The sequence below is a fragment of the Hoplias malabaricus genome, unplaced genomic scaffold, assembly GCF_029633855.1.
Source record: "Hoplias malabaricus isolate fHopMal1 unplaced genomic scaffold, fHopMal1.hap1 scaffold_85, whole genome shotgun sequence".
Lineage (NCBI taxonomy): Eukaryota > Metazoa > Chordata > Actinopteri > Characiformes > Erythrinidae > Hoplias > Hoplias malabaricus.
The window spans coordinates 52,501-65,092 of record NW_027100833.1 but is presented as its reverse complement, the minus strand read 5'-3'; the positions used below and the strand labels follow the sequence as shown (position 1 = coordinate 65,092).

General features: G+C 49.5%; 1 protein-coding gene across 1 annotated transcript; it reads right to left on the bottom strand.

Annotated features, from left to right (window-relative positions):
• Window positions 1–76: 76 nt before the first annotated feature.
• On the bottom strand, window positions 77–7,486 carry LOC136681755 (diacylglycerol O-acyltransferase 2-like). Its single transcript, XM_066658735.1, is given in 6 exon segments — window positions 77–504; window positions 507–576; window positions 4,476–4,546; window positions 4,660–4,767; window positions 5,294–5,422; window positions 7,325–7,486. Coding segments are annotated over 6 exon segments (846 nt in total). The 5' UTR covers window positions 7,365–7,486.
• Between the last annotated feature and the right edge of the window lie 5,106 nt (window positions 7,487–12,592).

Below are 12,592 nucleotides of genomic sequence, written 5' to 3'. Positions count from 1 at the left end.
ACACACTCTATCAGATTGTGTAACATCTGTATAAACCCGTCCGCCCCGAACCGGCCATTGTTCTTACATTGTTTTATCAACTGCTCACAAAAGAAACTGAACTTTGTCTTTTCTGCTCAAAGGAACAGAACACACCCCAGGCTCCGGGGGCTTCCTCTCCCCGTCCCTGTCCCTGTCCCCGTCCCCGTCCCGTCCCCACCCCTGTCCCCGTCTCGTCCCTGTCCCCGTCCCCGTCCCCTGTCCTCACCCCTGTCCCCGTCCTCGTCCCTGTCCTGTCCCCGTCCCCATGCTCATCCCTGTCAACGTCCCCGTCCTCTTCCCTGTCCCCACCCCTGTCCCCATCCTCGTCCCAGTCCCCGTCCTCGTCCTTACCTCCAAACATCATGTAGTCCCTCAGCAGAGGCAGCCGGAAGTTTCCTGCCAGCGTGGCCAGAGACGGCCGGATCCCAGGGAACTTTTTGGAGAACCCAGTGGCCTCGGTGGAGAAGTTACAGAACGCTCCGAGCAGAAGATGCCGTGAGGGTGGTACCCGAAGATGTAGTTCCGACTCGGCAGAAGATTGTTGGTCTTTATGAGCTTGAGAAGAAAAAAAGTGAAGATGAGTGTGTGTGTGTGTTACTCCCCAGAATGATGAGGGATGAGTGTGTGTGTGTGTGTGTGTATGTGTGTGTGTGTGTGTGTGTTACTCTCAGGAATGATGGAGGGATGAGTGTGTTTGCGTGTGTGTGTGTGTGTGTGTGTGTGTGTGTGTGTGTTACTCTCAGGAATGATGGAGGGATGAGTGTGTGGAGGTGAAGCGGTGGTCTCCTGGAGGAAATGGAATGTAAACAGACTGTGACTGACTCTAAGAGCTGGATGCTGTGGAGCTCAGAAACACAGGGAGAGTTATGTAACACACACTCCGCTCTGGAACGCTGTGTGTTAGCGCGCTAGCTGCGCTAAGAAACGACGTTATAAATTATAGACGCCACAGAACAGAACTCCTCGTCCTGAACTTCACACGAACGCCTGAATGATGAAGCGTCCAAAGTGCTCCACACTCATTTAAAAGCAGTACTAATTACATCAGGAGAATGGTACAACCGCTACAGATTAGTGCGCAGACTAATGATAACCTCCTTTTTGATACCAATTAAAAACTAGAGCAGCTGTCCTCCCCAAACTACACTTCAGAACGACACTCCACGGAGAAGAGAGCAACTCAAATCCCGGCAGGAGTTTACTCCCGTCTCCAAGAAGAAAGCAGTGCTTTGTTGTTTTACTGTTTCATTCTTTTCAAAGTGTTCTTTTTAAGAAATTCATGATGTTAAACCACTTCTGAGAGAGTGTGATTACACTCAAAAACATTAGTCATTTCTGAGTATCGTGTGTTTTCCTTAAACCTGGAATGTGCTAATATCAAAGGTCAGGTGCCTATAAGTCACCCTTTACGAGATTAGAAAGCTCCCCCTTGACCCTCACTGCTTTCAGCACAGACAGTGAGTTATGGATCTGTCCCTTCTTCTCCTTCTGGATCATTGTGACCTCACTCAGCTCCACTCAGCTCCACTCAGCTCCACATGATCAAACACCTCACGGTCTGTGTGTGATTTTGGACGGAGCCGGTTCTTTAATGGATCAGTGACTGACTGTGTGCTCAGTGCTGTGTTTGTGAAGAAGTCACACGGCCGTTTGCTGTGAAGGGTCTTTATTTTGACGATTATTCGGATTAAAGGGTGTATCAGCCTCGTGAGAGTTCAGTGTCACTCCGGGGTGGGGGTGGAGGTGACGGGGTGAACAGCGAGCGGCTCGTTATCATTTAAAGAACAGGTGCTGAAAGCGGGCGTTCTGAACAGGGGCTGTTTACACAGGGGGAGAACACTGCTGTGGGGCTCGTGGGGTTTGGACCGAAGCAGGAGAATGGAGCAGATCTCATTAAAGGCCACAGACACGGAACATGTCTCTCATGATGGAGTTCGGCAGCCAGCAGGATGTAGCCTCGGTCGTCAGAGTCACGGTGAATGATCTGTGAACGGTGCTTTTGACGTGACTCCATGAATCGCAGCATTAAGTGGTAGGTGTCACGCTCCACGGGGCCTCGTCTTTCACACAGAGCTTCTTTGACAAACGGCAGATGTTCTAACAGTGTCTTTATCTCTGTGGTTTATCGGGTGAATGCTGGGGTAAGACTCGAGACAAACAGAAAACACACACCATCAGCAGAGAGCTGGCTTCTATCTGGAGGTACAAAGTCTAAAGGTGAGCATCTGAGTGGTCCACATTAATCCACCGCACCCAGAGCAGAGAGGACAGAAAGCAGGACAGCGTCAACAGCTGATAGTGTGGGAACTGTACGAGATAAAGCTCAGCCTTATCTCTGAGTTTAGCTGAAATTACCCCCGCAGAAATGAACCTCATTATCAGAGGAACAGCTCCAACAGCGAAAATATCACACCACTGACGGACAGGGTGTTTCTGATAAAGTGGCCAGTGAGTGTCAGTAGAGGGGGGGTGTTTCTGATAAAGTGGCCAGTGAGTGTCAGTAGAGGGGGGGTGTTTCTGATAAAGTGGCCAGTGAGTGTCAGTAGAGGGGGGGTGTTTCTGATAAAGTGGCCAGTGAGTGTCAGTAGAGGGGGGGTGTTTCTGATAAAGTGGCCAGTGAGTGTCAGTAGAGGGGGGGTGTTTCTGATAAAGTGGCCAGTGTGTGTCAGTAGAGGGGGGTGTTTCTGATAAAGTGGCCAGTGAGTGTCAGTAGAGGGGGGTGTTTCTGATAAAGTGGCCAGTGGGTGTCAGTAGAGGGGGGTGTTTCTGATAAAGTGGCCAGTGAGTGTCAGTAGAGGGGGGGTGTTTCTGATAAAGTGGCCAGTGAGTGTCAGTAGAGGGGGGGTGTTTCTGATAAAGTGGCCAGTGAGTGTCAGTAGAGGGGGGTGTTTCTGATAAAGTGGCCAGTGAGTGTCAGTAGAGGGGGGGTGTTTCTGATAAAGTGGCCAGTGAGTGTCAGTAGAGGGGGGTGTTTCTGATAAAGTGGACAGTGAGTGTCAGTAGAGGGGGGTGTTTCTGATAAAGTGGCCAGTGAGTGTCAGTAGAGGGGGGGTGTTTCTGATAAAGTGGACAGTGAGTGTCAGTAGAGGGGGGTGTTTCTGATAAAGTGGCCAGTGAGTGTCAGTAGAGGGGGGTGTTTCTGATAAAGTGGCCAGTGAGTGTCAGTAGAGGGGGGGTGTTTCTGATAAAGTGGCCAGTGAGTGTCAGTAGAGGGGGGGTGTTTCTGATAAAGTGGCCAGTGAGTGTCAGTAGAGGGGGGTGTTTCTGATAAAGTGGCCAGTGAGTGTCAGTAGAGGGGGGGTGTTTCTGATAAAGTGGACAGTGAGTGTCAGTAGAGGGGGGTGTTTCTGATAAAGTGGCCAGTGAGTGTCAGTAGAGGGGGGTGTTTCTGATAAAGTGGCCAGTGAGTGTCAGTAGAGGGGGGGTGTTTCTGATAAAGTGGCCAGTGAGTGTCAGTAGAGGGGGGGTGTTTCTGATAAAGTGGCCAGTGATTGTCAGTAGAGGGGGGTGTTTCTGATAAAGTGGCCAGTGTGTGTCAGTAGAGGGGGGTGTTTCTGATAAAGTGGCCAGTGAGTGTCAGTAGAGGGGGGGTGTTTCTGATAAAGTGGCCAGTGTGTGTCAGTAGAGGGGGGTGTTTCTGATAAAGTGGCCAGTGAGTGTCAGTAGAGGGGGGGTGTTTCTGATAAAGTGGCCAGTGAGTGTCAGTAGAGGGGGGGTGTTTCTGATAAAGTGGCCAGTGATTGTCAGTAGAGGGGGGTGTTTCTGATAAAGTGGCCAGTGTGTGTCAGTAGAGGGGGGTGTTTCTGATAAAGTGGCCAGTGAGTGTCAGTAGAGGGGGGGTGTTTCTGATAAAGTGGCCAGTGTGTGTCAGTAGAGGGGGGTGTTTCTGATAAAGTGGCCAGTGAGTGTCAGTAGAGGGGGGGTGTTTCTGATAAAGTGGCCAGTGAGTGTCAGTAGAGGGGGGGTGTTTCTGATAAAGTGGCCAGTGATTGTCAGTAGAGGGGGGTGTTTCTGATAAAGTGGCCAGTGAGTGTCAGTAGAGGGGGGGTGTTTCTGATAAAGTGGACAGTGAGTGTCAGTAGAGGGGGGTGTTTCTGATAAAGTGGCCAGTGAGTGTCAGTAGAGGGGGGGTGTTTCTGATAAAGTGGCCAGTGAGTGTCAGTAGAGGGGGGTGTTTCTGATAAAGTGGCCAGTGAGTGTCAGTAGAGGGGGGGGTGTTTCTGATAAAGTGGCCAGTGTGTGTCAGTAGAGGGGGGTGTTTCTGATAAAGTGGCCAGTGAGTGTCAGTAGAGGGGGGGTGTTTCTGATAAAGTGGCCAGTGTGTGTCAGTAGAGGGGGGTGTTTCTGATAAAGTGGCCAGTGAGTGTCAGTAGAGGGGGGGTGTTTCTGATAAAGTGGCCAGTGAGTGTCAGTAGAGGGGGGGTGTTTCTGATAAAGTGGCCAGTAATACTCACTCTGACTGGAAAGTAGTCTCTGAAGTACGTCCACACCGTCCAGTTCCTCACCCACGTCGACCTGCGTCCACCTGGAAGAAGACATGTGTGTAAAAGAGGGGTTGCCATTTTCTAATTATTCACTCCTCTAATCTCATCTCGTCTCCTCCAGAGAGACCCGAGACGGAGCTGAGGTGAGACTGACCCTGTTTGGGCGTGTTCCAGTCGAAGATGAGCCAGGCCGTGTAGACGGCGGCGATCAACCAGCAGTCGGTGAAGAACAGATACAGCAGGAGGACGGTGGAGGCAATACCTACAGGAGGAGAGAGAAATATACACTACATTCACCTCAGACACAGAGAGAGAGAGAGAGAGAGAGAGAGAGAGAGAGACAGAGAGAGAGAGAGAGAGAGAGAGACAGAGAGAGAGAGAGAGAGAGAGAGAGAGTGAGAGAGAGAGAGATAGAGAGAGAGAGTGAGAGAGAGAGAAAGAGAGAGAGAGAGTGAGAGAGAGAGAGAGAGACAGAGAGATAGACAGAGAGAGAGAGAGAGAGAGACAGAGAGAGACAGAGAGACAGAGAGAGAGACAGAGAGAGAGACAGAGAGAGAGAGAGAGAGAGACAGAGAGAGAGAGAGAGACAGAGAGAGAGAGAGATAGAGAGTGTGTGAGAGAGAGAGATAGAGAGAGAGAGAGAGAGAGTGAGAGAGAGAGAGAGAGAGAGTGAGAGAGAGAGACAGAGAGAGAGAGAGACAGAGAGAGACAGAGAGACAGAGAGAGACAGGGAGAGAGAGAGAGAGAGAGAGAGAGAGAGAGAGATAGAGAGAGACAGAGAGACTGACCGAGGGCGAGGAAGGTGAGGATGAAGTGGAGGACGGCGATGACCTGGAGGTATCTGACCAGTTTGGAGCGTGAGAGCCACGGCGCCGAGGGCAGCTCCAGAAGAGCCGCCAGGAAACTGGAGCCAGAGCCTGGGGTCAAGAGGTCAAGGGGGTTCATTAGTCTCATTAACACTCATTACCTAGTTTACAGCAGCAGGTGCCCCACTGACATCACAGCCGTAAAAACACAGAGCACCAGCTCTCCCTCAGAGCCAGTTTAGTTCGGTTGATTGCACGGATTAATGGATGTTCGTAAGTAAGACAGTTAATGACAGTTCGTAAAGTTTAAAGCTTATAGCAGTAAAACCTCCCAAAAACACAGCCGTAAACCCATCACTCAGACATCCCCCACGCACAGGAAATAACAGTAAGAGCAGGTAACACCACAGCGTAGCGTCTCCATTAGCATCAGGAGACATCACTGAGCACTTCCTGTTTTCACTAAGATTTATACACAGTGAGAAACTACAGAGCAACTACAGAGCAACAACAGAGCAACTACAGAGCAACAACAGAGCAACTACAGAGCAACAACAGAGCAACTACAGAGCAACAACAGAGCAACAACAGAGCAACTACAGAGCAACAACAGAGCAACTACAGAGCAACAACAGAGCAACTACAGAGCAACAACAGAGCAACTACAGAGCAACTACAGAGCAACAACAGAGCAACTACAGGGGACTTAGAGTCTAAAATTTGATGTCCCAGAGCTTACTATGTAACATCTGCCTGCCGTTTTTTATACATAGATGTGTGTGTGTGTGTGTGTGTGTTTATTATGGGATGTACACTGTATGTCCCCAGTTGCTACTCTCTTTATGAGTAGGAAGTGTTCAGTGATCTCTGCTGATGCTAATGGAGCAGCTACGCTGTCGTTCTAAATCGTAACAAAAACAGTAATTGTGTCGTGTATTTGCTCAAGGAACTGCACATAATAATAAAATGTTTTATTAACTCTTTAGTGTTGATTGGTTATTTATTTCTCTTCCAGGCCGAGTAACGCCCGCCTCAGCCCTAAACCACTCAGACCTTTAGTGTTAAACCAGCTGTTTACTGGATGCAGATGTGTGCAGCTGTGCTCCAGTCTAGAAACACCCCAATTTCACACCTTAACAACCACCTGAAACACTGTAGAGGTGGCACTATCATCTAACCCTAGCAACCAACAGAAAACCATAGTTATCCTCATAGCGGCCACCTAGATTTCTTAGCAACTACTGTACTTGAAATGTAATAACAGCAGCCATGGCAACCACCTGGAGAATCTTAGCAACCACCTGCAATAAAGTATCACTCACCAAATTCCCTACTAACCACTCAAAATACAGTAGCTATTGCCATAGCAACCACCTGCCTCACTTTAGCAGCCATCTGAAATAAAGTGTCTATCACCTTAGCAACCACCTGAAATACTATAGCAACCATCTAGAAACAACTTGGCAGGACCATAGCGGCCATGTAGGAAACCATGGCAACCAGCTGAAACACCTTTGACCCTGATGACCACAAAGCAAACGAGTCTTAATCCCGTCTTCATCTGAGAACAACACGAGCAGAGAGTGGTCTCAGAGGTTTCTCAGAGTCAGAACCTCTCACTCCTCACTTCAGAAAGTTTGAGAAACTCGTGAGCCTCGCTGTTAATGAAACTAAAGTTAATAAAAACTGAGTACATTTTAATAATAAAACTGTGCACTGAAGGACGCAGGCTCTGTCAGAAGGCAGCCCATAATACACTGAAGTGTTGCCATTAAAGAGATAATGAACTAACGTTAAAACAGGGAACTGAAGGCGTCACAGAAGCTTCAACTCGACAGAAATATCCTTCAGAAAATATCCACGCTCCCATTGTCTCTGCCTCTTTACCACTACATCCATAATAAACACCAGTTAGCACTTCGTTCACATCAAATGAAGTAAATACGTTAAAAAAATAACTACAAACAGAGTGAAGTACAGCAGAAAAGTCTTAACTGAAGCCTCTGAGCTCACCTTTCTGGACGCCGGAGTAGGCAGCGAGCAGCGTCTTCATGTCTGCAGCACTTCAGAGTCAAATAATCTTCAATTAAATGTCTAAAATTAAACATTAGAAACTGATCAGCTCCTCGGCAACAGCATCAGCATCTTTCCTCAGCCCCTGGCCCCGAAACTCAGCCCCTGGCCCCTACACTCAGCCCCTGGCCCCTACACTCAGCCCTCAGCTCTCGGCCCTCTGCTTTAGGAGCTCAGGAGGAGCCGGAATGAAGGCAGAGACTAATAGTCCACCGCCGGGACCCAGCGCGTTTTAATCTGATCTCAGGGTCTCCACTCTCTCTCCCTCTCTCTCTCGCTCTCCCACTCTCTCTCTCCCTCTCTCTCTCTCACAGCTATTTGTTCTTTAACTGGGCCTTTATAAAGCACACAGACCAATCAGATCACAGACACCTCGGCCCTCCCACAATGCCTTTAGCTCCCTGTGCACAGCAGCTTTGCCTCCACCCGCCCCAGTGAGAGGTAATAACACCATCGACCCCCCTGCACATCACCCCCCCACCCCCCACCCCCGGCCTTGAGCAAACACACACACACACACACAGTTTACACCACAGAGAGAAATAAATATACACCCATCGGCCAGAACATTGTCCCCTCTCTCAGCTCCACTGTCCCCCTCTGGTCACTCTGGGGTTCTACACACTGTAGTCCAGCTGTTGCTCTGCATACTTCACTAGCCTGTTCCTCAGGACCCACACAGAGCAGGTTTGATGAGGACACAGTGGGTTTATCTGGGGAAAGGCGTGTCATATTTTTCTCGATGAACTGAAGCAAACGTCGCTGGCTCCAGCTCGGCCTGGTTTTATCTCTGAGACACGGTGCGTGTTAATGCTTTGATGGCAGGGTTTAATGCGGTCCATAGGTCCAGTGACAGAGAGCCAGCTGAGATGAGGAAATAGCCGCCGTCTAGACGAGATCATTGCTGAAACCGCGTGGTTTGTACAGTAGCTGTGATCTCAGCTGAAGTCCACTTGGCCCGAGGCAGTTCTACTTTCTCTTACTGACTCTTTGGCCTGGAGCTCATTAAAGACCCAGAGGGAAGGGGCTGGGGAGTAAAGAGCCCGACGTCGTGCATTAAACCCAGAATTTATATTTCTTCTATATTTTTAAGTAAAGCACCAGCAAATAAAAGTGGTTTTGAACAACGTCTGAATACACCACAGTTTCTCTGTCGATCTGATGTCGTCTGAACAATCGGGGATTTAATGAAACCTAGCCCTGGAAGTGGGTGTAGAGTACTCAAAAAACATAGGGGATATCACCATGGAAACATGAGGTGTAACCATGGAAAAGTAGGATTTAACCATGGAGATGTGCAGGACGTAACCATGTAAATCTGTGGGGTGTAACCATAGAAACATGAGATTCAACCATGGAAACGCATGGGATGTAACTATGGAAATCTGTGGGATGTAACCATGGAAACGCATGGGATGTAACCATGGAAACGTGTGGGATGTACCCATGGATATGTGGGCAACGTTACAATGTAAATGGGTTTACTGTAACCATAGGTATACACTATACCACTATAATTATTGGTTTATCTAACCACTGGCATTGGGAATAACCATGGAAATGTAGGAAACGTAACCATAGTAACAAGTGTGATGTTACCATGGAAACTGGTATTGTGTAAGTATGGTACAATAAAAGTGAAATCGGGAACATCACGAGGAGTAAACAATATGAGAAAAGATTCATTAAAAGAATAGTTTAATTAACACTTACAAATGAAATTGGAAACAACGATGTTTATTTTTTACTGTTTTAATTACAGTCGAGGAATAAGAGTTCAAACTTAAAGTGTGTTTTCATCGGTCAAACGTGCAGCAGTGTGTTTAAACGATAAGAGAATTCACTGATCACCTGTAAACGCAGAGAGAACACCTGGACTCTGCACCTCAGGATCACCTTTGATTTCTGATAGACACTGAACAAGATAATGATAATACCACTAATCACGTATCACACACACACACACACACACACACACACACACACACACACACACACAGACACACACAGGCTGTGATTATATAATCTCTGTAGTGTCATTAGATTGTATAAATCTGTGAAATCTGATGGGACCCAATGGGGAATAATTGCAGTGGAATTGTGTTCTCTGGAGCGATGGAGTTCCTCTGGTGTGTGGAACAGTGGAACTGTGTTCTCTGGAGTGATGGAGTTCCTCTGGTGTGTGGAACAGTGGAACTGTGTTCTCTGGAGCGATGGGGTTCCTCTGGTGTGTGGAACAGTGGAACTGTGTTCTCTGGAGTGATGGGGTTCCTCTGGTGTGTGGAACAGTGGAACTGTGTTCTCTGGAGTGATGGGGTTCCTCTGGTGTGTGGAACAGTGGAACTGTGTTCTCTGGAGCGATGGGGTTCCTCTGGTGTGTGGAACAGTGGAACTGTGTTCTCTGGAGCGATGGGGTTCCTCTGGTGTGTGGAACAGTGGAACTGTGTTCTCTGGAGTGATGGGGTTCCTCTGGTGTGTGGAACAGTGGAACTGTGTTCTCTGGAGTGATGGGGTTCCTCTGGTGTGTGGAACAGTGGAACTGTGTTCTCTGGAGCGATGGGGTTCCTCTGGTGTGTGGAACAGTGGAACTGTGTTCTCTGGAGTGATGGGGTTCCTCTGGTGTGTGGAACAGTGGAACTGTGTTCTCTGGAGTGATGGGGTTCCTCTGGTGTGTGGAACAGTGGAACTGTGTTCTCTGGAGTGATGGGGTTCCTCTGGTGTGTGGAACAGTGGAACTGTGTTCTCTGGAGTGATGGGGTTCCTCTGGTGTGTGGAACAGTGGAACTGTGTTCTCTGAAGTAATGGGGTTCCTCTGGTGTGTGGAACAGTGGAACTGTGTTCTCTGGAGTGATAGGGTTCCTCTGGTGTGTGGAACAGTGGAACTGTGTTCTCTGGAGTGATGGGGTTCCTCTGGTGTGTGGAACAGTGGAACTGTGTTCTCTGGAGTGATGGGGTTCCTCTGGTGTGTGGAACAGTGGAACTGTGTTCTCTGGAGTGATGGGGTTCCTCTGGTGTGTGGAACAGTGGAACTGTGTTCCTTGGAGTGATGGGGTTCCTCTGGTGTGTGGAACAGTGGAACTGTGTTCTCTGGAGTGATAGGGTTCCTCTGGTGTGTGGAACAGTGGAACTGTGTTCTCTGGAGTGATGGGGTTCCTCTGGTGTGTGGAACAGTGGAACTGTGTTCTCTGGAGTGATGGGGTTCCTCTGGTGTGTGGAACAGTGGAACTGTGTTCTCTGGAGGGATGGGGTTCCTCTGGTGTGTGGAACAGTGGAACTGTGTTCTCTGGAGGGATGGGGTTCCTCTGGGTTGTGGAACAGTGGAACTGTGTTCTCTGGAGCGATGGAGTTCCTCTGGTGTGTGGAACAGTGGAACTGTGTTCTCTGGAGTGATGGGGTTCCTCTGGTGTGTGGAACAGTGGAACTGTGTTCTCTGGAGTGATGGGGTTCCTCTGATGTGTGGAACAGTGGAACTGTGTTCTCTGGAGTGATGGGGTTCCTCTGGTGTGTGGAACAGTGGAACTGTGTTCTCTGGAGTGATGGGGTTCCTCTGGTGTGTGAAACAGTGGAACTGTGTTCTCTGGAGGGATGGGGTTCCTCTGGGGTGTGGAACAGTGGAACTGTGTTCTCTGGAGTGATGGGGTTCCTCTGGTGTGTGGAACAGTGGAACTGTGTTCTCTGGAGCGATGGAGTTCCTCTGGTGTGTGGAACAGTGGAACTGTGTTCTCTGGAGCGATGGAGTTCCTCTGGTGTGTGGAACAGTGGAACTGTGTTCTCTGGAGCGGTGGAGTTCCTCTGGTGTGTGGAACAGTGGAACTGTGTTCTCTGGAGTGATGGGGTTCCTCTGGTGTGTGGAACAGTGGAACTGTGTTCTCTGGAGCGATGGAGTTCCTCTGGTGTGTGGAACAGTGGAACTGTGTTCTCTGGAGCGATGGAGTTCCTCTGGTGTGTGGAACAGTGGAACTGTGTTCTCTGGAGCGATGGAGTTCCTCTGGTGTGTGGAACAGTGGAACTGTGTTCTCTGGAGTGATGGGGTTCCTCTGGTGTGTGGAACAGTGGAACTGTGTTCTCTGGAGTGATGGGGTTCCTCTGATGTGTGGAACAGTGGAACTGTGTTCTCTGGAGTGATGGGGTTCCTCTGGTGTGTGGAACAGTGGAACTGTGTTCTCTGGAGTGATGGGGTTCCTCTGGTGTGTGGAAACAGTGGAACTGTGTTCTCTGGAGGGATGGGGTTCCTCTGGGGTGTGGAACAGTGGAACTGTGTTCTCTGGAGTGATGGGGTTCCTCTGGTGTGTGGAACAGTGGAACTGTGTTCTCTGGAGCGATGGAGTTCCTCTGGTGTGTGGAACAGTGGAACTGTGTTCTCTGGAGCGATGGAGTTCCTCTGGTGTGTGGAACAGTGGAACTGTGTTCTCTGGAGCGGTGGAGTTCCTCTGGTGTGTGGAACAGTGGAACTGTGTTCTCTGGAGTGATGGGGTTCCTCTGGTGTGTGGAACAGTGGAACTGTGTTCTCTGGAGCGATGGAGTTCCTCTGGTGTGTGGAACAGTGGAACTGTGTTCTCTGGAGCGATGGAGTTCCTCTGGTGTGTGGAACAGTGGAACTGTGTTCTCTGGAGCGATGGAGTTCCTCTGGTGTGTGGAACAGTGGAACTGTGTTCTCTGGAGCGATGGAGTTCCTCTGGTGTGTGGAACAGTGGAACTGTGTTCTCTGGAGTTGATGGAGTTCCTCTGGTGTGTGGAACAGTGGAACTGTGTTCTCTGGAGGGATGGGGTTCCTCTGGTGTGTGGAACAGTGGAACTGTGTTCTCTGGAGGGATGGGGTTCCTCTGAGGTGTGGAACAGTGGAACTGTGTTCTCTGGAGCGATGGAGTTCCTCTGGTGTGTGGAACAGTGGAACTGTGTTCTCTGGAGTGATGGGGTTCCTCTGAGGTGTGTGGAACAGTGGAACTGTGTTTCTCTGGAGTGATGGAGGTTCCTCTGATGTGTGGAACAGTGGAACTGTGTTCTCTGGAGTGATGGGGTTCCTCTGGTGTGTGGAACAGTGGAACTGTGTTCTCTGGAGTGATGGGGTTCCTCTGGTGTGTGAAACAGTGGAACTGTGTTCTCTGGAGGGATGGGGTTCCTCTGGGGTGTGGAAACAGTGGAACTGTGTTCTCTGGAGTGATGGGGTTCCTCTGGTGTGTGGAACAGTGGAACTGTGTTCTCTGAGCG